This window comes from Xenopus laevis, chromosome 2S, assembly GCF_017654675.1.
Source record: "Xenopus laevis strain J_2021 chromosome 2S, Xenopus_laevis_v10.1, whole genome shotgun sequence".
Classification (NCBI taxonomy): domain Eukaryota; kingdom Metazoa; phylum Chordata; class Amphibia; order Anura; family Pipidae; genus Xenopus; species Xenopus laevis.
The window spans coordinates 16,704,302-16,727,449 of NC_054374.1; the positions used below are offsets into that span (position 1 = coordinate 16,704,302).

At 40.2% G+C, this 23,148-nt stretch overlaps 1 protein-coding gene across 2 annotated transcripts in view; it reads left to right on the forward strand.

Moving 5' to 3' along the window:
* Positions 1–22,557, forward strand: part of jam2.S (junctional adhesion molecule 2 S homeolog) — a 64,004-nt gene extending 41,447 nt beyond the window's left edge. The window contains exons 2-10 of one of the 2 annotated variants that reach the window (XM_041583381.1): positions 870–935; positions 2,376–2,492; positions 3,857–4,006; positions 6,463–6,665; positions 8,952–9,054; positions 9,348–9,455; positions 19,354–19,366; positions 21,105–21,144; positions 22,394–22,557. In XM_041583381.1, coding sequence (XP_041439315.1) covers positions 870–935; positions 2,376–2,492; positions 3,857–4,006; positions 6,463–6,665; positions 8,952–9,054; positions 9,348–9,455; positions 19,354–19,366; positions 21,105–21,144; positions 22,394–22,426 — 833 coding nt within the window. In that variant the 3' untranslated portion in view covers positions 22,427–22,557. Of the gene's footprint in view, positions 1–869; positions 936–2,375; positions 2,493–3,856; positions 4,007–6,462; positions 6,666–8,951; positions 9,055–9,347; positions 9,456–19,350; positions 19,367–21,104; positions 21,145–22,393 lie in introns of both variants that reach the window. The other variant, XM_018248860.2, reaches the window with a different exon arrangement.
* The last annotated feature ends 591 nt before the right edge of the window (positions 22,558–23,148 follow it).

Consider the following 23,148-nt stretch of genomic DNA (forward strand, 5'->3'; position numbering starts at 1 on the left):
ATAGTAGGGAGAGATGATGCCTATAGTAACAGTGGATAATAGTCTCTGGGAAGGGAGTGTGACTGTGGGATAGCAGGTATAGTAGGGAGAGATGATGCCTATAGTAACAGTGGATAATAGTCTCTGGGAAGGGAGTGTGACTGTGGGATAGCAGGTATAGTAGGGAGAGATGATGCCTATAGTAACAGTGGATAATAGTCTCTGGGAAGGGAGTGTGACTGTGGGATAGCAGGTATAGTAGGGAGAGATGGTGCCTATAGTAACAGTGGGATAATAGTCTCTGGGAAGGGAGTGTGACTGTAGGATAGCAGGTATAGTAGGGAGAGATGGTGCCTATAGTAACAGTGGATAATGGTTTCTGGGAAAATACTGTGGCTGTGGGATAGGGGGAATAGTAGGATCACCGTACATATTATAGAAATTGACCTTTATTGTTGTCTTCGGTATTCTTAGAACTATATCTGAATGGCTGGTACACTAATATTGTTATGCCTGTCGCCTTATAATGAGTTTAGGGGATCCTCAACAAATACTAGACCTCAAAGTAGGTCTTCAACTTAAATATTTCCAAGTGATGCCCTTTTGTTGTTTTGGAAGTGCAACATACTGTAGTATCCAAGTATCCACTTATTGGAAGGAGGGAGTAAAGGGAGTTGTAGTAATATAGTTTATTAATAGAAGTTAATTCTATTAAACAATGAGGTACTGGAGACACAGCCCTCTATGTGCCAAGTATTGCTGCCAAGTATAGTAGACAATGTGCTCTGTATTAATAGTCATTACAATTTACCAGCATGTTTTTATAGTTGTGCACTGATACTTTTTGTACCAACACAATGTTTACAAGATGTTTTCCCCTTTTCTCTTAGGCAAGGAAACATTTGGCGTCTATGTCTCGTCAGATAACAGCAATGTAGAAGTGCACGAGTTTGGAGGTAGGTTCATCCAGCAGCACTCTACTACAGCACTCTACTACATTCTTCATTACTTTTGGCCAAATGGGTTAAAACACCTGTGTAGAGAAATGAAATACGTTTTTGTAGCTGGAGCCCCATTAATAATGACATTTCCATGTAGTCGGCCAACAACACATATTTTAACATTTCAATTTTTTTAACCTTAAATAAGAGATGAGCTGTAAGACTTATCAAAAGGTTGAAGTGAAAATTCAAATTAAAAAAAATTAGAATTTCGAACTAATTTTTGTCAATTTCAACTAGGGAATAGTCCAAATTCGATTCGAATTTGAAAAAAAATTGAATTTCAAATTTATCATGTACTGGCTATTTAAAAATTCAACTTCGACCATTTGCCATCTAAAACCTGCTGAATTGCTGTTTTAGAATATGAAGGGCCTCCCAGAACCCATTTGGAGTCAATTGGTGGACTTTGAAAAATCAAAGTTTTTTTGGGGAAAAACTTTGAATTGCATGCGTTATTCCTTCGATTCGTACGATTCGATTTCGGCCAAATACGGACCTATTCGATCGAAAACTGACCTATTCGACCAATTTCAGTTGGTCTTTTTGAATTCAAATTTTTAAGTTTTTTCAATTTGAAATTCGACCCTTGATAAATATGCCTCTAAGGGACAGATCTATCAAGGGTTAAATCAAAGTTAAAAAAAAAAAAATAGAATTTTTCAAATTCGGGTGAATGGGATCGGCCCGAAAACTCAAATCAAATTCGAATGAATCAATTCGAGTTTTTTCACCAAAAAAAACTAAATCTTCACAATGTCTCCAAACAACTCCCAATTGATTCCAGGATGTCCCCAAAGGCTAAAACAGCAATTGGCAGGTTTAAGGTGGTAATAGTCGAATTCAGATTCTTAAAGGGCCGGTACATGATACATTTCGAAATTCAAACAACTCAAATCGTATTTTAACTATTCCCTAGTTGAATTGCACTAAAATAAATGCGAAAATTCAAATTTTTTCAATTTGAATTTTCACTTCGACCCTTGATAAATGTGCCTCTCAATGTTGAATGTTGTCAGAGGATTGATAATTATGTCGCCCAAACCTATCCGCTTTCCGATCCTGTTCCTTTGCCAGTGTTTGGAACAAATGTATTCTATCAGTATTTACAACTTTACAATTATTTCCCTTGAGGCTATTGGATAAGGGGTCCCATACTGGTATCATTAAGTCCAGCAATAAATCTGTGATTGTAGGAGAGACCCGTGGAAAACATTGGCTCCTCAACCTTTTGCTTTCCATTAAGTTGAGAGAGTTTTTGGCAAGTGTTGTTTGACAGCAGCTGGGGGATTGCAGTTTGTATCTTTAAACAAATGTGTGGTTTGTGTATAGTGTAACCGTCTGCAGCTGTTTGTGTTTATTCACTGCATTGACATCATGTTATTGGTTTGGCAGAGGCGATTCTTTCCTGCAAGTATAAACTGGAGAAGGAACACCCTGTGAGACTGGAATGGAAGAAAGTGGTACCCAACGGCGATATCTCATTCATCTACTATAATAACACACTAGCAGGTAACTTTACATTTTCACCTTCTATAAAAATAGGCTTCTATAAAATAGTTCTTATGTCTTTTCTGACACGGCTTGACTTAAGCTGGTCATACATGGGACAAAGCAACCTTCTGCAAGGGTTTTGTTTATTATAGTCCTCACCATTGGGTACAACCAGGGCAGCCATCAGGGGGGGACAGGGGGGAGAGTTGTAGGGGGCCCGAGGGTAAGGGGGGCCCGGCTACGCCACACTTACTTAATTAGCCGGGCCCCCCATCTTTCTGAGAGCTGCTGACTTCGGGAAGACATGGACGTTTAAGGGGCCCTGGCCACCAATTTTGGCCACCAATTTTTTTTTCTCATGTGGGGTCCTAGCCACCAATATTTTTTAATGGGGGGCCCTAACCACAAATGTTTTTTTATGGGGGACCCTGACCACCAATATCTTTTTATTTTTTATTAACATGTGGGAACCCTAACCACCGATATTTTTTTTTGTTTTTTTACTGTGTGGTGGGGGGCGGACCTGTAGGTGGGGCTTGCGGTGGGTGCAGCCCAGGGGGCCCAGAAAAATGTTGACGTATGGGGCCCTGCGATTTCTGATGGCGGTCCTGGGTACAACAACTAATTGGAGAATATAAAATTTCAGACGGCTAGCTAGAGTCAAGTTCAGAGATGTCATCAGATGTTCCAGGCTCAAATTTTCATGATCATGTATTATCTCTGGGGCGGTCGAATCTCAAATTTAAAAAAATTCGAAAATCGAATTCAAAAAGACCAACCGAAATTAAATTGAAGTTTTTTTTGGCCCGTTTTCGATCGAATAGGTCCATTTTCGATCGAATTCGAATTGAATTTGATTCAAAGTTTTTCCAAAAAAACTCTTTGATTTTTCAAAGTCCACCAACTGACTCCAAATAGGTTCTAGGACCCCATAGGCTAAAACAGCAATTCGGCAGGTTTTAGATGGTGAATGGTCGAAATAAAATTTTTGAAGAGACAGTACATTTTTGGACTATTCCCTAGTCGAAGTACACTAAGGGGCAGATTTATCAAAGGTCAATGTGAATTTTCGAATGAAAAAAATTTGATTTTCAAGCAATTTTGTGTGTACTTTGACTAGGGACTAGTCCAAATTTGAATTAGAAAAAAAAATACGGACCTATTCGACCAAAATAAAACTTCGACTTAATTTTGATTAAGGAATTCGACCCCTGATAAATATGCCCCTAAAATTAACTCAAAATTTGAATTTTTTAAATGAGAATTTTCACTTCGACCTTTGATAAATCTGCCCCTTAATGTTATCCTTTAGTAACCTTGTTTTAGCATCCAGTGGCAAAAAATGCACTTACAGGTGCTGATCACTTCTCTTGATTCCACAGCGAATTTGCGGGGCCGAGCAGAGATGATTGAGTCCAGCATCTGGTTTAAGAACACAACCAGAGCGGATTCGGGGAAATATCGATGTGAAGTTACTGCCCCTAAAGACAACAAATCATTTCAGGAAATTGTCATCGATTTGAAGGTTTTAGGTAAGAGAATATTTAATGGTGTGTTGCACGAACAACTCAGGAGGTTATTTATCAAAATCTGAATTTTTCTTATTTAATTAAAAAAAACTCCGACCAAATTATAATCCACGATATGACTTTATATATTATTAAAAAAAAGATCAATTTAATCGGATCTGGGAAAAACTTGATAAAACCAATCGAAAAACCTGAATCGTCTGATTTTTTTTTTGATTTTTTTCCTGAAATTGCTTGATTTAGTCCAAATTTTACAGATTTTTGTCCAAAATGGTCGGATTTTCTGGCTAATTCCAGCGCAGACCACGGAAACCAAATGGGAAAGGGACCTCTCTCATTGACTTATATACAACCTCGGCAAGTCTGAGATGGTGGATTTTCAGATTCTGACTTTTTGCAGCCTTGAAGTATGATAAATCTCGAAAATTTGAGATTTTTTTCTCAAAAAATTTGGATTTTATAGTAAAAAACTAAAAAATGTTATCTTCCTAACAGATATAACCTGCCTCCAAGTACCAAGTGTGCAATAGTCAACCTCTGAGTTACCGTTACCAATGGTCCACCACTTGGTTACCTCTCTGGGATACCTGGCAGGGAAAGTCTCAGGACATTCACTGGAGCAAACTCTCTTATCTCCAAAATAGGAAGTGCTAAACCTGAGAATATTTATGGTCTAGGGTAGTTTGGTGGAACGACAACTAAATCATATAGACTGTGTCAAAACCATGGGTGGGATTAACTGAAAGGTGTAGAATTGAGACTGAATGAAGTTGAAGCGGCAAAGCATGGATTTAAGGTGGAATTTGGTGGTACAGAGAAGTGCCAGGAGCTGGACTAGTTCTCATGCTGGACATGCTGGTGTCTAGTAAAGGCCAGGTACTTAGCCTTCATAGCCTTCACATAGTCAGTTATGGTAAAAATCACACAGTTTGCTTCTACAGCATGTTTTTAGGCGTTGATATACGTTGGTTCATTGTACATATTTTACAGAAGAAAAAAAAAGAGAATAAACTATTCTATAGAACTTAAAGTTCTATAGGTTATTTACAGCAAGGAAGCGGTGCATAACCTTATATATATATATATATATATATATATATATATATATATATATATATATATATATATATATATATATATATATATATATAATGTTGTTTAATTCATTCTCGGTGCATTCCTCAAGCAAAAGTCCGTTTTCATCTTTTATAGCCCCATAAAGTATACGGAATTGGCTCTGTTTCTCTTTCCTCTTAGGCAGGTCATCCTGGTTTTTTATCTTTAGAGAACATCCAGATGTTGTGTTGAGTTTCAGGGGGAAAATACTCTTCTATCCTTAAAGGTATTTTCCATGAGTGCGATAACTCAACTTAACGCTTAAAATAGAAGCGATGAATATATAGATATATATATAGGTATGGGACCTGTTATCCAGAATGCTCGGGACCTGGGACTTTCCGGATAACAGATTTTTTCATAATTTGGATCTTCACGCCTTAAGGGGCATATTTATCAAAGGTCGGATTTGAATTTGAAAAACTACGAAATTTGAATTTAAAAAGACAAACTGAAATTAAGTAGAAGTTTTTTTTGTGGCTGAATAGGTCAGTTTTCAATCGAATAGGTCCGTATTTGGCCGAATTCAAATCGTGCGAATCGAAGTAATAGCTCATTCGAATAAAAAAAAACTTTTCACCAATTGACTCCAAATAGGTAAAATAGCAATTTAGCCGGTTTTAGATGGCGAATGGTTGAAGCCGAATTTTTAAAGAGATAGTAAATGATAAATTTTGATATTCAAATTTTTTTAAAATTTGAATCGAATTTGTACTATTCCCTAGTCAAGGTACACAAAGATAGCTCTAAATTTGAATTTTTTTAATTCGAAAATTCACCTTGACCTTTGATAAATCTGCCCCCTAAGTCTACTAGAAAATCATGTAAATATTAAATACACCCAATAGGCTGGTGCTGTTATTAATAAGGTTTAATTTTATCTTAGTTGGGATTAAGTACAAGCTACCGTTTTATTATTACAGAGAAAAAGGAAATCATTTTCAAAAATTTGGATTATTTGAATAAACTGGAGCCTCTAGGAGACAGACAGCCTTTCCGTAATTCGGAGCTTTCTGGATAATGGGTTTTTATGCACAGTAGCTATCTTATATAAGAATGGGTAACCCCAGTGCCGGCACAATTGTTTAGAAGTGGTGCTGCAAATCTATTTCCTGGTACCTAAATGATGAAATTTCTATTTTAGTAATGGGACTCTGGACTGCATGAGAAAGGCACCTGCTAAATGGGAGAGTGAAAAATTGGTGCAAAATTAAACACATGAATTTGGGGGTGAACAAACACAGGTCCTGGGAATGGAGTACAATTGTGCCCAATGGCAGTCCGTTCAGTTGATCTGGTTGGCGTGTATACAGGTGTAATTGTGCTTATTATTTTCACAACAGTGGCACCTGGTGTTCCTGTGTGCGACGTCCCTCCGTCAGCAATGAGCGGCACTGCAGTGGAACTAAAATGTCGAGAAAGCGAAGGATTCCCTGTATCGGAATACCGGTGGTATAAAAATGGCATCCTCCTGGCGGTAAACCCTGCTCCGAATGCCAGGCTTACAAACTCATCTTACACCGTCAATTCCGCCTCGGGCACTTTGGTAAGCGCTGCTGAGATGCCGCTGGTAACATCTGTTCAATGTCATTTGGCAAAAAGCGTTTTTGGACGTGGTCGTCCATATTATGTATTTTAGTCTGCAGCAACTGGTTTTTGGCTAATACAGTATAACCATAATCCACTGACATGAACTTCCCGCTGTACAGAATGGGAATCACTTTGCCCATTGTGCCCGTTAATGATGATCATGGGTAAAAACCAATGGTAGCTTTTGCTGCTAGAGCCTGTAGTTGTGGCAAATTTATCGCTTACCAGATCGGCACCCTGACCTGGGTGTAGCCTCCCCGAGTCCGTCACTAAAAAAAGACGTTAATATCCAGAGCCTGTAGTTGTGGCTGCGCACTCCGGACCTCCACAGATATCGCCAACTCCTAAATTTAGTTTAAAATGGTATGGGTTTTATTTAATACATTTGATATACAAACAAGCGTCTGAAGTCTCTGAGGAATTGCGTAGACACGAAACGCGTCAGACCTCAAATGATTGTTTGTATATCAAATGTATTAATTAGAACATATACCATTTTAAACGAAATTTTGGAGTTGGCGATATCTCTGGAGGTCCGGAGTACGCAGCCACAACTACAGGCTCTGGATATTACCTTCTTTTTTTAGCGACAGACTCGGGTGGCTCCACACGGGTCAGGGTGCCGATCTGGTAAGCGAAAAATTTGTTGAACGATATTTAAAGTGTTTTTCAAGAGGGAACTGCTCCTCGCTTTGAGCGCAGGGTTGGGGGTGGAGTGCACCCGAACCAACAGATGTAATTGGTGAGCGGCTGAGAAACACCTTACATTTAAGCTTACCTTCCCGGCATTAGTGATTCTTTGTGAAGGGAAAGGCCCCCTATAATGAAGGAAAAAGGCCCCCTATATGTGTGGGTGATAGAATCTTTGGATTTGAATTATTATTAGTGATAGGCGAATAAATTCACCTGGCACGAATTTGCGGCGAATTTCCACATTTCACCGCCAGCGAATACATTTGCGAATCTCCAGTGAAAATTTGCCTGCGTCAATTTCACGATTTTTTTATGAAAACCTTTGAATTTCATGATTTTTGAGTGAAATCATTCAAATTTCAAGATTTTTGAGTGAAATCCTTCAAATTTCACGATTTTTGAGTGAAATCCTTCAAATTTCAAGATTTTTGAGTGAAACATCCGATTTTCATGGTTTTTTAAGTATATACCTTCATTTCACGGTTTATGAGTGAAATTCTTAAAATTTCACGATTTTTAGTGGAATCCTTCTAATTTCACGATTTTTGCGTGAAAACATCCGATTTGCATGATTTTTTCGTGAAAACGTTCGAATTTCAAGTTTTTTTCGTGAACTTTCCAATTTCACAATTTTCCGCTGATTTTTCGCCGTTTTGCAAATTTTGCGGGAAATTCGTGAATTTTTTGGGGGAAACGGGAGAAATTCACCCATCACTAATTATTATCTGTTGCTGCTATACTTATTACGGTGTACGGTATTCAGTATGATACCCTTTTAACTGAAGGATGATATATCAGCCTTCTAATATTGAATATGACAATCCCTCCGTGCAGAGAGCAATTTGTCACACAGTCAGCCTTGACATTTAATCACCCCAGACATTGCTGCAATGATTAAATCTCTTGGCAAACAATAATGTTGTGTAGATATTACCCCTGAGGTTTGCTCTGTGTTAGTGTAGGAAATTGAGTCAGATATGGTGGATTATAGTTTTTTCATTGTTGTTGAACCTCATCATTAGTTTAGAATGGCGGGTCACAGACCAAAACATTCCTGATTCCAGGAGGTAGTAAAGGTTAAAACAGAACAACGATCCAGTAGTACTAAGGATGCACCAAATCCAGGATTCAGCCTTTTTCAGCAGGATTCGGCCGAATCCTTCTGCCCGGCCGAACCGAATGTGAATCCTAATTTGCATATGAAAAAAAAAAGCAAGGAAAAAAAAATGTTTTCCCTTCCCACCCCTAATTTGCATATGCAAATTAGGATTTGGTTCAGAATTCGGCCAAATCTTTCGCAAAGGATTCAGGGGTTCACCAAATCCAAAGTAGTGGATTCGGTGCATCACTAAGTAGTACTTTAGTCCCATTAATATTAATTCTAGATTAAAAAAAAAAAACTCTTTAGAGCAGAAAAAGATAAAAATTGGGGGAATTGTGCTCTTTGTTACACTCTTGCCTTGAGATACCCCTCTATACCCTGAAGACACTTCAACGTTAGTTGCTTACAAAGCTGGAATAACATGATGGTTTGTGTCCCACCATTTAGCAATTCAACACAGTTGCAAGAATGGATACAGGGGATTATTACTGTGAAGCCAGCAACGGCATCGGCAAGTCCCAGAAATGTGCTGTGAGGCAACTGCAAGTCGGTGAGTGGTAAACCTGAAATTATTTTGAATTAAAGGTGGGAGGGGTGATTAACCGGAGGTGCTGCTTTATCACTGGAGGCAACGCTGGTATCTTAGACCCCTCCCCCTCTGGATGCAGTTTTCCGCATGCCTTCGAATCTGAGGCACCCCCTAAGGGTGTGCGGGCCTGGGTACGTCCACACCCCCTGCACCCCCAGTAGTTACGCCCCTGGAGCTCAGGTCTCCAATTACGCATCATTCATTTCACGTTCAATGGATATGTAACTTATGTAGAGTGTTTCTCTTTCCTGCAGATGACCTGAATGTAGCTGGAATCATAGCAGGAGTGGTGGTTGTGGCACTTGTCATGTTATTTTGTGGACTTGGTGTCTTCTATGCTCAGAGGAAAGGATATTTTTCAAGTAAGTGACACTTGGGTACTCTAGAACCTTGCATAGATCTAGAACCTGCAGGTTTCCGGCCTTTATTAATGCACCACTCTGAGCAGCCCTGGCAGAGAAGGTGCTGGGAGTTTAGCAACAGCTGGAGAGCTATAGGTAGACCTGATGTCTGCGATATTGTTGAACTGCACTCTGGAAGGTTGTTACCCCAATAATAAATCAACCAGAATTAGGGATGCACCAAACCAAAAAGAATGACGGCACTCCATTCAAGGAAAAGGCTGGTCTATTACAGACCCCACAGGGATCTCAAGCCCTACGCGTTTCGGGACTCAATCATAGGCCTATGATTAAGGGATTGAGTCCCGAAACGCGTAGGGCTTGAGATCCCTGTGGGGTCTGTAATAAACCAGCCTTTTCCTTGAATGGAGTGCCGTCATTCTTTTTGGTTTGGTGTGTGACAGTGGTGGGGACGCTGCAGACTGAGCACCCAGCAAGGAATACACGGAGCAGCACAGGAGGGGGAAGCTGGGAGTGGTCTAATTGGTATATTCAGAATTCCGGATTCCGCCAGGATTCTGCATTTTTCAGCAGGATTCGAATTCGGCAAACCAAATCTGGTTCCTAATTTGCATGTTCAAATTAGCAGCAGGGAGGGAAATCACGTGACTTTTTGGTCACAAAACAAGGAAGTAAAAATGTTTTCCCCTTCCCACCCCTAATTTGCATATGCAAATGAGGATTTGGTTTGATATTCGGCCTAATCTTTCATGAAGGGTTTGGGGGTTCCACGGAATCCAGAACAGTGGATTCAGTGCATCCCTAACCAGAAATCACATTGACTTCTGCTGACTGGGCTGGCCAGTAGGGCTGCCATCTTTGCAGACAGAGCCAGTTTTGGAGTGTGGTTGAGAGTTTTGTACTTAGGTGGGTGTCCTTGGTCAGAAAATATGTTTGACAAAGAAAAGGTGACAACAACCCTCCTAAGAATCTTCTCTTATGTTGTGAAGGTACTTATAAATCAGCTGTAGAACTAGCCATAGGATGGGCATCCCTAAATTTATGTTTAAATAGATTTTTCTTTATTGGGCTCCATAACCCCTAATTCTGTTAATAGCCAGAACGCACCTTTGAATGTATATATAATATATAAATATAAACAGTAAGGGGGGGAATGTATGGTTGTTTGCCTCTATTTTGGTTTTCTCTGCCATGCATGAAGGTATTACTGACTTGTGCCTGTCTAGAACCTTTTTATATCTCCTCCCATAGCCCACTTGTGTCATAATCTTCTTTGAAGGTTTTGAAGAGCAGGGAAAGATCACACCGTACTATCCTCTGGGATAATAAATTGTGCTCTTGCCCTGCGCTACCACCTTCCTGGGACACAGAGGTACTGTGCTTGTAAGTAAAGTACCCTGGGATGGTCCATTATATTTTGAAAAAGAATCAGCCCAGGGTAGGAGGAGAACATCTAGAATCTACAGGGTGTGGTCCACAACTTGGTACTCCCAGTGATTCTACGTTTCCTTCTCCTCTAGTTTAAGGAAGAAGTGTTGACTTTGGGAAGAAATTATGTTTTTTGAAAATTTCTTTCATTTTCCCAGAGATCCCTTGCTTTACCCTCAGCTGGTGCACACACAGTTTTCTACATCACCCTACTGCTCACCTGCAGCACAAGGGAAAATCAAATAAAGTTTGCACCATCCTAATGTAAAGTACTTGCATGTTATTAAGAGAAGAGGAGCGCCGGCCTCTGAAGTGCAGGATTAAATTTAGGCTAGTGATGATAGTAGGTTTTCAAGCCCCCAAGGCTTGTGTGAGCCACGGCTTCTCCACACTGGCTGCTTTAACTGTACTTAAGGGATTGTGTCATAAGTGAATCACTTTTATTTATACGGCTGCCCACAGGCTTCTCTTTAATGATCCAAGGGACAGAAATTCACCCTTTTTTTGTCATTTAAATCATTTGTAACGAGTCAGTGAAGAGGATGTTTAGCCTGAAATCCCATATATTGGTTTTATTTCTCAGTGTAATTCAGCCTGTTCCATACTTGGTTTGGGGGAGATTTAGTGTAATGAAGACATGCTCCTGGTTGTAACAAGTGAGTGATTTGTTGATCCAATTAAAAGTGTCCTCCTTGCTACACAAATTGTCTTTTTTTATGATTAAATTGCTTCTCGGGAATTATTGATCCCTTCTTCAGCCAAAGGGCCAGGGAAAGGTTTTAGAACAGGCAGTTAATTAAAAAGTAGGCAGCGCAGAACATGCCACCCAGAGCTGTGTTTCATGTGCTGCAAAATTCACAATCAATTTCCTGTTTTGAATGGGCTGTAGGTATTCTTCTCCTTCATTTGGAAAAAGTAATCGCCCAATGAATTAAACAATGGCAGTCTGGAATCAGAAAGGAAAACAGGGATGATTTAGTGGGTGCTAACTAAACTCAGCTACAGTAGTACTATTCAGGGCATGTGTTTGGTGCGAGGATATAACCAGAATAAGCCTTTTGTGCTGCCTGTGCTCTCAAGTAACTGTAGCTCCGACTCCCAGTCTATGATCTGAACACATAGAGGAAGTCAAGTAATTATGAGCGCTGCTAATAAATAGGTCTTATGGTTCCTTTTACATATCAGTTTGTTGAGTTCTGGGAATGATGGAATGCCTGGATTTCCCGGATCATTGATGTAGCCTTGACTACTGCCTGTCTATATGCTTTGCTATAAAACACATCAGGAGTTGGGCCATAAAGTAAGACCAGATTGCTGTCTGACACAAGGACAAGTCAAATTATTGGGAAATAAATTCTTCAATGCCATCAACATAAATGTCCTGGCATAATAATAATAATAGGGGTCACATTGCAGCAAGCATGATCTGCTGGACCACTCCCTACCCCTTCTTCCTCTACAGTGAACCCACCATGCAGGAGCTTCACATACATGCAGAGCCGCCATCAGGGGGGCACAGGGGGTACTGTTGTACTGGGACCGGCTGTGCTGCACTTTTCGAAATAGCTGGGCCCCCCTTGACAGAGCCAAAGCCGCGCCGCACCTGCCGAAGTCCCGAACTGTCAAAGAGTTGAAGTCCCGAAGAGCTGAAGTCGCGAAAAGACCCAAAGCCACAAAAGGAGCTGAAGTTGAAGTCCCAAAGCCAAAAAAAGACCCAAAGCCATGAAATTAGCCGAAGTTGAAGTCCCAAAGCCAAAAAAAGACCCGAAGCCACTTAAGAAGCCGAAATTGAAGTCCCGAAGCCGCAAAAAAAGACCCGAAGCCTCAAAAGGAGCTGAAGTTGAAGTCCCAAAGCCGCAAAAAAAGACCTGAAGCCTCGAAAGGAGCCGAAGTTGAAGTCCTGAAGCCGCAAAAAGACCCAAAGCCACGAAAGGAGCCGAAGTTGAAGTCCCGAAGCCGCAAAAAGACCCAAAGCCACGAAAGAAGCTGAAGTTGAAGTCCTGAAGCCGTGAAAGGAGCTGATGTTCAGTTATACTGAACACCAATGTTTTTTGTTTTCTTTTATTAAACCCCTGGCCACCAATGTATTATTTTAATACTCCATAGGCTCCTGCCACCAATGTTTTTTTTTTTTTTTAAATATTCTCTGGGGCCCCAATGTTTCTTTTAACTTGTAAGGGGGGGCCCTGGCGCCAATGTTTTTTATGGGGGGCCCTGAAAATGTTGTTGTATGGGGCCCAATGATTTCTAATGGCGGCCCTGCATACATGACTCTTCTTTACTGGGGGATAACTACAGTGGTCACACTAAAGGAGTATGTGTGAGAATGTAGAAGGGGTGGAGTACAAGATGTAGGGCTTATTTCTACATTTTGTGCCTTTAGATGCATCACAATAATTTTTATAACAACGTTTTAAAGGAGATATGAACCCTAGAAAAAAAATAACAGGTGAAATGTTTTATTTTATTTACTGAACTTACTGTATCAGCCCAGAGGTTTAGCAGCCCTATAACAGTTATGATCCAGGGCTTCAAAGCTGTCCACAGCAGTTTTCCATCTTGGATCTTGTTAGGCCATCTTTGGAGTGGCACTGCACATGCTCAGTGTGCTCTGGGAGAAGCTAAACTTAGGGGGCAGGGGGGAATCATCATCTTAAGAGAAGAGAGCATGGTTACATCTGCCATAGAAGAGCTGATTATGAAACGTGTAGGAAAATGTATTGTTAATTGCCGTTATGCTGTACGGGAATGTTCCATCTGTGCTTGCTGGATGTTTTTTGACGGTGCGCCTGCTGCCTCCCACTTACACTTATCTCACGTCCAATGGACCCTTCCTGTTTCCCGGTTGCTTCTGTGACATCATCAGACAAATGGAGGAAATGAGATAAAGCGTTTGCTGCCTTCTGTGCCCAGCAAAACAGCTCAGGGATTCAAAACAGACTCCATATTTATTTTCCATTTCCAACCCAAGAAACAGTAGGAGAAGGGAGAGACTTTGCATAACAAACAGTTCTATAGGGTAAAACCAACACCCAGGGGCCAGAATCTTCATATTATGTGTTGGATTTAAGGAAACAGAGCAAAAAAACACAAAGTAAAATATTGTGCCTCTCCTGGGAAGCTCAGGCCTGAGCCATAATATGAGAAGTTGTTGGGTTTAACTGTTTCCTGGTACATAGAATGGACTCCCTGCAGAGGGTATAAAATGTGAGATACCTGCTGCTGCTATTTAAGCTTTCTCCCTCTTACAGAACTGAAATATTTGAAATCTTTCAGATTTTCCTTTTGTTATATTCCAGTAAAATTCTTAGCCCCTATACAGTGTGTATATGTATGTACATTATTTATATATATAAATACAGATCAGCGGTGAGAACAGACCTAGTTATAAGTCTAAGGTAGGGATGTACAGAATTCAGGATTTGGGCCAAACCCTAAGGGGGCCAGCAGATTAATTAAAATTTAAAATGTCAAGATTTTTCTTAGTTTAAAACATTTAACACCCCCTTTTTTTGCAAATGCTTTTTTCAATTTTGAAAAAAAATGCTAATTCTAAAACTACTAAATTTTCCTCTCCCTAAATCTGAGTTTAGCTCAAATTCAAACCCTTAAAGGGGTATTTCATCTTTGGGTTAGCAATGTCCTATTCTTAGCAACATTTCAATTGGTCATTTTTTAATAACTATAAATTATTTTCTTTCTAGCTTTTAAACGGAGTCATTGACCTTGTCACTTAATAAAAACGATGGCTCTGTGAGGCTACCGTTGTATTATTACTTTTTATTACGGTGCTTTCTATTTAGCGGATGTCGTGTTTATTTCTAAATCACACTGTTTACACTGCAAATAATTCACTCTACCGTGTAAAATTTAATTCCTGAACCAACAAGTGGTGAAGCTGTTATCTGGTTACCTTCCCATGGTTCTGTTGTTAGGCTGCTGGGGGGGGTGGTATCATTCCAACTTGCAGTACAGCAGTAAAGAGTGACTGAAGTTTTTCAGAGCACAAGTCACATGACTAGGAGCAGATGGGAAATTGACAATATGTCTAGCCCCATGTCAGATTTCAAAATTAAATATAAAAAAATCTGTTTGCTCTTTTGAGAAACGGATTTCAGTGCCGAATTCTGCTGGAGAAGCACTATTAACTGATACGTTTTGAAAAAAAAACATTTTTTTACCCTCTAACGCTGAACACAATAGTTTGTTCTCAAGCGATGCCAATTTTTAAAAGTTTCCCTAATTTGAACCTGCTAATTAGGGTTCAAATTCCATCTGGTGAATGCCCAGTCTAAAGTAACAATATTCAAATTATGTTGCTGTCGCCACCAGGGGTGCCTGGAGCAGCGTCTCAGAGAAGATGAGATGAGGGTTGAGCCCATAGTTTCTATCCTAGATATTCTTGGAACTGTGGCTGAATGGCTGATCTGTACTGTTTGCATTTCTACAAACACTGTTTTTTTTTATGGAAGCATCTGAAACTTAACTTTACTTTCCCTTTAATGGGGAACGTATAATCTTCTTCATTTAAAACTATTGAAAAAGAAGGTATTTTTTGTCTTTTTTATGGAGTTTTACTAAATGTGTCCCTTTATTTAGTTATTATTCCGGAGAACTGATCAATCATTTAAACCAGAGAGGGAACTAAAGTTTTTTCCCACTTGCTTCACACTGTGAAATCACCTCCGCTGCCTAAAACAGCTCCTTTCACCCCCCCCCCCAACATTCCAGTCCAACCCTGGAAACAGTGAGTGTTGTCCTCCTGCCTTCCAACTGTTTTGATCCCCAGCACTGGCTATAGAGGGCTGCTGGGAACTGTAGTTTTTAGTTGAAGAGCTGCCGGTTAGCAGTTTCCGGCACCATTTCCATCCGGTGAAGAGTGTTTACCTGTGTGCCTAAACAATTACATTTTTCGCTTTTGCAACCCAAGAGGTGCTGCAGCGGCATTTTTTTTCCAAGGGTGTTTACATTGACTTCTCTATTTTTGTCACAAAGGAAGTGAGCGATGCTGCTCCTCGTACAGGAACTACACCGTTTATTTCTTTAGACGTTTTTCCAGCCTCGCCAGAACCGTTTCCTGACTTCATTGTTAAACCGAGTGACATGCACCCTCTGCTGGTGGCAATAACAATAGCATTTCTTTTTTTTTTAATCCATTTTTTCTGCTGTGCCGCTGCCACTGAATTCCAAAATAACTGCAATGAGAGAAGAAGAGTGAGAGTTCACAAAGCATTTCGCTAGGGATGCAGCGAATCCAGGATTCAGTTCGGGATTTATCCTTTTTCACAGGATTTGGATTCGTCCAAATCCAAGTGCCTGGCCAAACCGAATCTGGATCCTTAAAATCACATGACTTTTCATCACACAAACAAGGAATTTACATTTTTTTAAACCCTTCCTGACCCTGATTTAAATATGACTATGTTTCGGTATTTGGCTAATTCTTTCATGAAGGATTTGGGAATCAGCCCAATCAGTGCATCCTTAGTATACACCATTGATGACATGAAAAAGACCACCTTTATAAAAGCCCCACCATATAATAGTAGGTAGTTTCTCTATCTCATGGTTTGTTATGAATGATTTGATGTTGGTTTCTTGTGACTAAGCAATTGCCAAAGGGCTCGTATGTAATTACAATCATGTTTTTGGGAAGTGTATGATGCGATTGAAAAATAAGGTAATCTATAGCAATTGGATGGTGTTGCAGCGCTGATCTGACGCGATGCGACTGTCTTGTTGCGTCGGATCTGCGACATTTGTATTTCTTACTTTGTTTTCTGTCGCATATGACTTTACACCTGCGTTTTTGGCGGATCTGGCAGAATCGCGTAGAAAACGCTCGTCTAGTTCTACCCTAAAGTTTCTGCATCTCTATAGTAGTAATGATCCAGGACTTCAGTGTAGCCATCGTGGATTTTGTTAGGAGTGTCAGCGGCACTGCACATGCTCAGTGGGCTCTGAAGCTAAGCTTAGGAGGGTTGGTCTGTAATATAAGCTGATTCTACAGGACTGATTATTAAAGGGATACTGTCATGGGAAAAAAACATTTTTTCAAAATGAATCAGTTAATAGTGCTGCTCCAGCAGAATTCTGCACTAAAATCCATTTCTCAAAAGAGCAAACAGATTTTTTTATATTCAATTTTGAAATCTGACATGGGGCTAGACATATTGTCAATTTCCCAACTGCCCCAAGTCATGTGACTTGTGCTCTGATAAACTTCAGTCACTCTTTACTGCTGTACTGCAAGTTGGAGTGATATCACCCCCTCCCTTTCCCCCCAGCAGCCAAACAAAAGAACAATGGGAAGGTAACCAGATAGCAGCTCCCTAACACAAGATAACAGCTCCCTGGTAGATCTTAGAACAACACTCAATAGTAAAATCCCATGTCCCACTGAGACACATTCAGTTACATTGAGAAGGAAAAACAGCAGCCTGCCAGAAAGCATTTCACTCCTAAAGTGCAGGCACAAGTCACATGACCAGGGGCAGCTGGGAAATTGACAAAATGTCTAGCCCCATGTCAGATTTCAAAATTGAATATAAAAAAATCTGTTTGATCTTTTGAGAAATGGATTTCAGTGCAGAATTCTGCTGGAGTAGCACTATTAACTGATGCGTTTTGAAAAAAAAAACATGTTTTCCGATGACAGGATCCCTTTAAATTCTGATGCTAATTGCACTGGTTTCTGTGCTGCCATGTAGTAATTATGTGTATTAATTACTAATCAGCCTTATATTGTGACATTTCTATTCTATGTGTACTGTATATTGTGAGTAGGTCCCTAAGCTCAGTAAGTGACAGCAGCACAGAGCATGTGCAGTGAATCAGCAGAAAAGAAGATGGGGAGCTACTGGGGCATCTTTGGAGACACAGATCTTTACTGCTAAAGGGCTGTGGTTGCCTTGGGCTGGTAGAGAAGCCCCAAACAGAGTGTACAACAGTTCTAGCTACTTCTTTAGTTAGACTTTAGTTGTCCTATTGCTGCATATACATGGCTACATAGCCTCAAGACACCTGGGGCAAGAAGTACTTCCACCTCCTGTTGACTGTCATGCCAACCATCTAAAAGCACCAGTGGGTTGAATCTCAGCCTCAAAAATGCACAGGTCCAGGCATTTGGGGCAGGCTGCAATGTGCCAATAAAGTATACAGCCCAAGTGCCTTCAGCCTTGCGGTACCCAATTACTGCTGTTGGCAGGGGCCACTGCTCATCAGTGGGTTTCAGTCCAATCTAGAAAGGAAAAAAAGAAATCTGTCCCATTTATTTATATGGTTCTGCACCCGTGGGCATGGAGATGGACACTAAACACAAATAAACTGATAAAAACAAAGTAATGCCACACAAACACTCTCAACGCCTTTTGCAGCGTCGGGGTGCCGACCGTGACTCTGTCTGCCCAGGTCTAATCCATATTCAAGAAGGTATTTCAGCAGCACTCCAATTTAGTGAAAACATTTTTAATTTTATTTCTGCCTCAAGCACGAGGCACAAATAAAATTTTAATTTTTTTCACTAAAAAAATAAATACCTGTTTTTTCTGCTTTCATGGTTCCTGCAGTTACAATGCCTTATTGCTGAATACTGTCTTCATCCAAGAAATGCTACGTGGCTGTGCCAACTAGTGATGTTTGACCCTTGGGTTTACCGCCAGTTGGGTGGGTTTGGGTTGAACCATTGCAGGTCAGGGTTGGGTGCAGAGAAGTGTACTTCCCAAGTCTTACTTGCATCCAACCCTAACCTGCATTGGTCACCCAAATTTCAACCCAAACCCACCCGAGTGGAGTTAAACCCACAGTTCCCCACAGGTTATGGGTCAACTCACACGTCTGTAGTTGGCACAGCCAAATATTTCATGTCTTGGAACTAGGGATGCACCGAATCCAGGATTCAGTTCAGGATTCAGCCAGGATTTGGCCCGGCCGAACCAAATCCAAATTTGCATGAGAAAATTAGGGGCGGGAAGGGAAATCGTGTGACTTCTTGTCACAAAACAAAGAAGTAAAAAATGTTTTCCCCTGTTCAGTATTCGGCCGAATTTTTTGCGAAGGATTCTGGGGTTCAGCCGAATCCAAAATAGTGGATTCGGTGCATCCCTACTTGGAAACAGAGGCATGCACAGAAGTAGCATACAAAGCAAGAAGACGCGGGTACGGAATGGGCACGGGTCCTACAATGGCAACATTTTCTTTGTTAGCGTTGGCTGAAGGTTAAGGCTTTGTGGGTTTTTCCTGATCTGCACATCACTAGTGCCAACCAATGCCACTGCACCAAAAAACACTCAAGGGGAAACTACACTAAACATAATATAGTGTTCTAATATGTTTCCCTACAGCGCTGCATATATTAGTATCTCTGCATACATTTATTTCAACTTAATTGGATATATTGTGCTGTGTTTAGTTTGAATATGTTACAGAACATTAATTCCCTTTTTTTTTAATTTCTCTTTCTTTCCAGAAGGAAACACATCTGGGTGAGTATCCCGGCTTTCATTTAATTATTTGTGGCATAATCACATTACCGTTGCTCGCTGACTGACTGCCTGGAGTCGCAGTTGTGCCGGGTGCGCACAATGTAGTTCCACTGATGCTTTTAGCCACGGCCGAGAGCAGGGAAATATTAATAAAACTTTCATAAACATATAATGATATTAAGATTTATGTAAGAGTCCTTTAGAAACGGAGAAACGGTTTAGTAACTACCATAGGGATTCTATTTCAGCTGAAACTTCATTTAGCTATTGCCTATACAGTGACCTTCAGCCTCCATGTGTTAAGTTACTGCATTCTGTCTCCTTCATCTTCCTCACTACTATAACCAGTGACATAACTATGAGCCCGGGGTCTGCTTCCACTATAGCTAAAAGGAAAAACCCTCCTTCCCAGCCGCTCTCTCTTACTGGCGAGGAAGGGGAAAGCAAGTCAGGTGGGGGTGGGCGGAGTCAGGGTGTGGCATGGGTGGGGAAAAGGAGGAACATGAGAGGGCCAGAGGGGCGACGGGAAGTGGGCGGGAGGATGGGGAGTGGAGTGCGCACTCTAGTTACGACACTGACTATAACCAACTATATTGTAAGCTTCCAAAAGCAGAAACTTTTCATTAGGGTGGATTTTTCTTCATGTTTTCCTTCAAGTAGCTGTAATTTAGATTAAAATTAATTAAATTATGTACCCCACCCCCGTCTCCCATAGACTCAATTTTATCTAAATAATCCAAATATTTAATATTTCTCCTTTTTCTCTGTAATAATAAAACAGCAGCTTCTACTCGATCCCAGCTAAGATATAATTAATCCTTATTGGAAGCCAAACCAGCCTATTGGGTTTATTTAATGTTTACATGATTTTCTAGTAGACTTACGGTATGAAGATCCAAATAAAGGAAAGATCTGTTATTTGGAAAGCCCCAGGTCCTGAGCATTCTGGATAACAGGTCTCATACCTGTATATATATATATATATATATATATATATATATATATATATATATATATATATATATATATATATATATATATATATATATATATATATATATATATATATATATATGCAAGAGCCTATTAGTGTTGCTCTCTTTAAAGGGGTTATTGACCTTTAAATTAACTTTTAGTATGATAGAGTGTGGCATACTGAGATAATTTGCAGTTGGGCTTTATTTTTTTATTATTTGTGTTTTTGAGCTATTTAGCTCTCCAGATTGCAATTTCAAATTCCCCTAGCAACCGTGTATTCACTTGAATAAAATACTGGAATATGAATAGGAGAGGCCTGAATAGATAAAGAAGTAAAATGTACCAATAGCAATAAACGTGTAGCCTTACAGCGCATTTGTTTTTAGATGGGGGTCAGTGACCCCCATGTGAAAGCTGGAAAGAATTAGAAGAGGGGGAAATAATACAAAAACTATAAAATAAAATAAAAAATAAAGGAACTTGCTTAGAATTAGCCATTCTATAACATGCTAAAAATTAGCCTAAAGGTGAACTGCTCCTTTAAGTTATATACTCCATGTTCTGATGTCAGAACACACCCCTTGTAAGGTTGGTGCAAATGGCCAAGCTGCCAGTTATAATGATGTGTTAATATTATACACAGTGATTCCGCCACATCATATAAAAGGAGCAATCCATATTCCAGTAGTATATATACATTATTTATGCTGTTCAAGTAAAAAGTCTCTCTGAGAAATGCTGATTTCTTTGTCATTTACAGGAAGGAAGGTTCTCAGAAGATGGCGTCGCAGAATGAGAATGTAAGTTCTGTGTCTAAAATAAATAAGGATTCATTGTGTTGTACCTCAACTCATTTAACACACGAGAGGCCTATAGATTTCTCTGTTATTTATACCTATATATATAGTAATTAATGTATTCCTACAGTATATAAAGTAATTAACAGCTCACTGACAATATAAAGATTAAGCAAAGAGTTCAGATCCTAATTCAGATTTACAGCCCTTTAGTAGTAAAGATCAGTGTCTCCAACTAGCATAATAATTTAATAATCAGCAAACCTGTAGCATCAGCTTATATTACAGACCAACCTAATTTTCTGCTGGATAATTAGTGACGAGCCCTAAGCTTAGCTTCTCAACAGCGGCTCAGAGCCCACTGAGCATGTGAGTGTCACAGACACTTTCCAAGATGGTGACCCCCTGTGACAAGTTTGAAGTCCTGGATCATTGCTGCTATTGACAAGCTGAAACTTAAGGCTGGTGCAATACGGTCATTTTTAAGGTTTGGTTCTCCTTTAAAGAGCCTGCCCTTAGCTGTTGATAAACCTACGAGTAGATTGTAATCTCACAGATGACCTCACAGTAGTTCAGAGCTGTACTAGGTCTTTCCTATTTGGAGACACTTGGCTAAGAATATCCTACTGGTTTCAAATGGAATAATATTACATTGTGCCCTAGTTTATTCCACCTTTATTATTGGATTCAAGCAGTTATCCCTGTTGTGAAGAAGTCTTTTTGCTTCAAGCCACCCTCTGACACCCATCATTCACCCCTCTTAGCTCATTACTAGGCTAAAGACACGTGAAAACTTTATTCTATCAGTCATAGTTCCAAGAGTATCTAGGGAATCTACGCCTTCACCTCAACTTTCACATCTACTGTAATTGAGCTTCAAGTTGGACTTTAAAGAAGTATCTAGATGAGCAAATAGGCATTATCTTGAAATTTCCATAACTCAATTGGTATTGAGACTGGGCCCCTTCCCACCACTGATCCAGGGTGTCCAACCCCACAGTTCTAGTGCTAGTATAGATATTTTGGCAGTTACTGTGCATTCTGTATGTCCAGAGTGAGGTGAAGGGGAAGCCATGCTTGAGATGTCTAGAGTGAGATGAAGGGGGAAGCCACGCTTGAGATCATTGAGTACTTTCTCTGGCAGTGCAATAAATATGGATGACATGGAGGACAGTTGTGTAGAAGTCAATCCATACTCAACTTGCTGCTTTGACCATTGACAGTAATGTGTGTGTGTATCTTCTGCCTGCAGGAATTCAAGCACACAAAGTCATTTGTCATATGAGACGACATAGTGAGGACAGACGTACTGACCACTGCCTTCATGTTTCTCTCGGACGGGACACGATTGTGAATAGTATAGACTGGACTGGAAGATTATCTATTTTTGCATTAAAGACAAAATCCAGAAGAAAATGTTGCTTTATGAGCTGTTCTTTTGCTTTATTTTGAACCTCTTGGACAAACAATGTACTTATGATCCATCTGTACCAAACCACGAGGAGGCCTGTAAGGAAACGTACTGTATGTGCTGCATGGAACCACTCCAGGCTCACTTGTACGTATATAAAGCAAAGTGCTCAACGTTTAGGGCCAGGCAGACAAACCGAGATTCAGTGATGTGGACTAACTTTGGTCTGTACTTCAGCTGGTAGACCATTGTTTTTATATCCAGTAACAGCCCAAGCCTTTGTGTGGAATTGGCAGTTGCAGCAGTAGCCCACTGGACACTTTGTGGCCTTATCCTTGGGTAGATTGTTGGCTCCGAAAATAAAATAGTTCCATGCAATTGTAGCTAATTTGCATAGTTGCATTAGCGCTTCAGAATATGTTATATAGATATACCCTGTTACAGAACAGATGTGGAGAGGGGTGATCAAACATTGGGGAGCTTAGAGCTGGGGTCTCCAGCATGAAGCAGACGTTCTACCAGAAACATTCTGCAGTTCTGTGGCTGAAACCACAGCGTTGAGGGTTATTTTTACCATTTTAAAGCTTCTTAGAAAC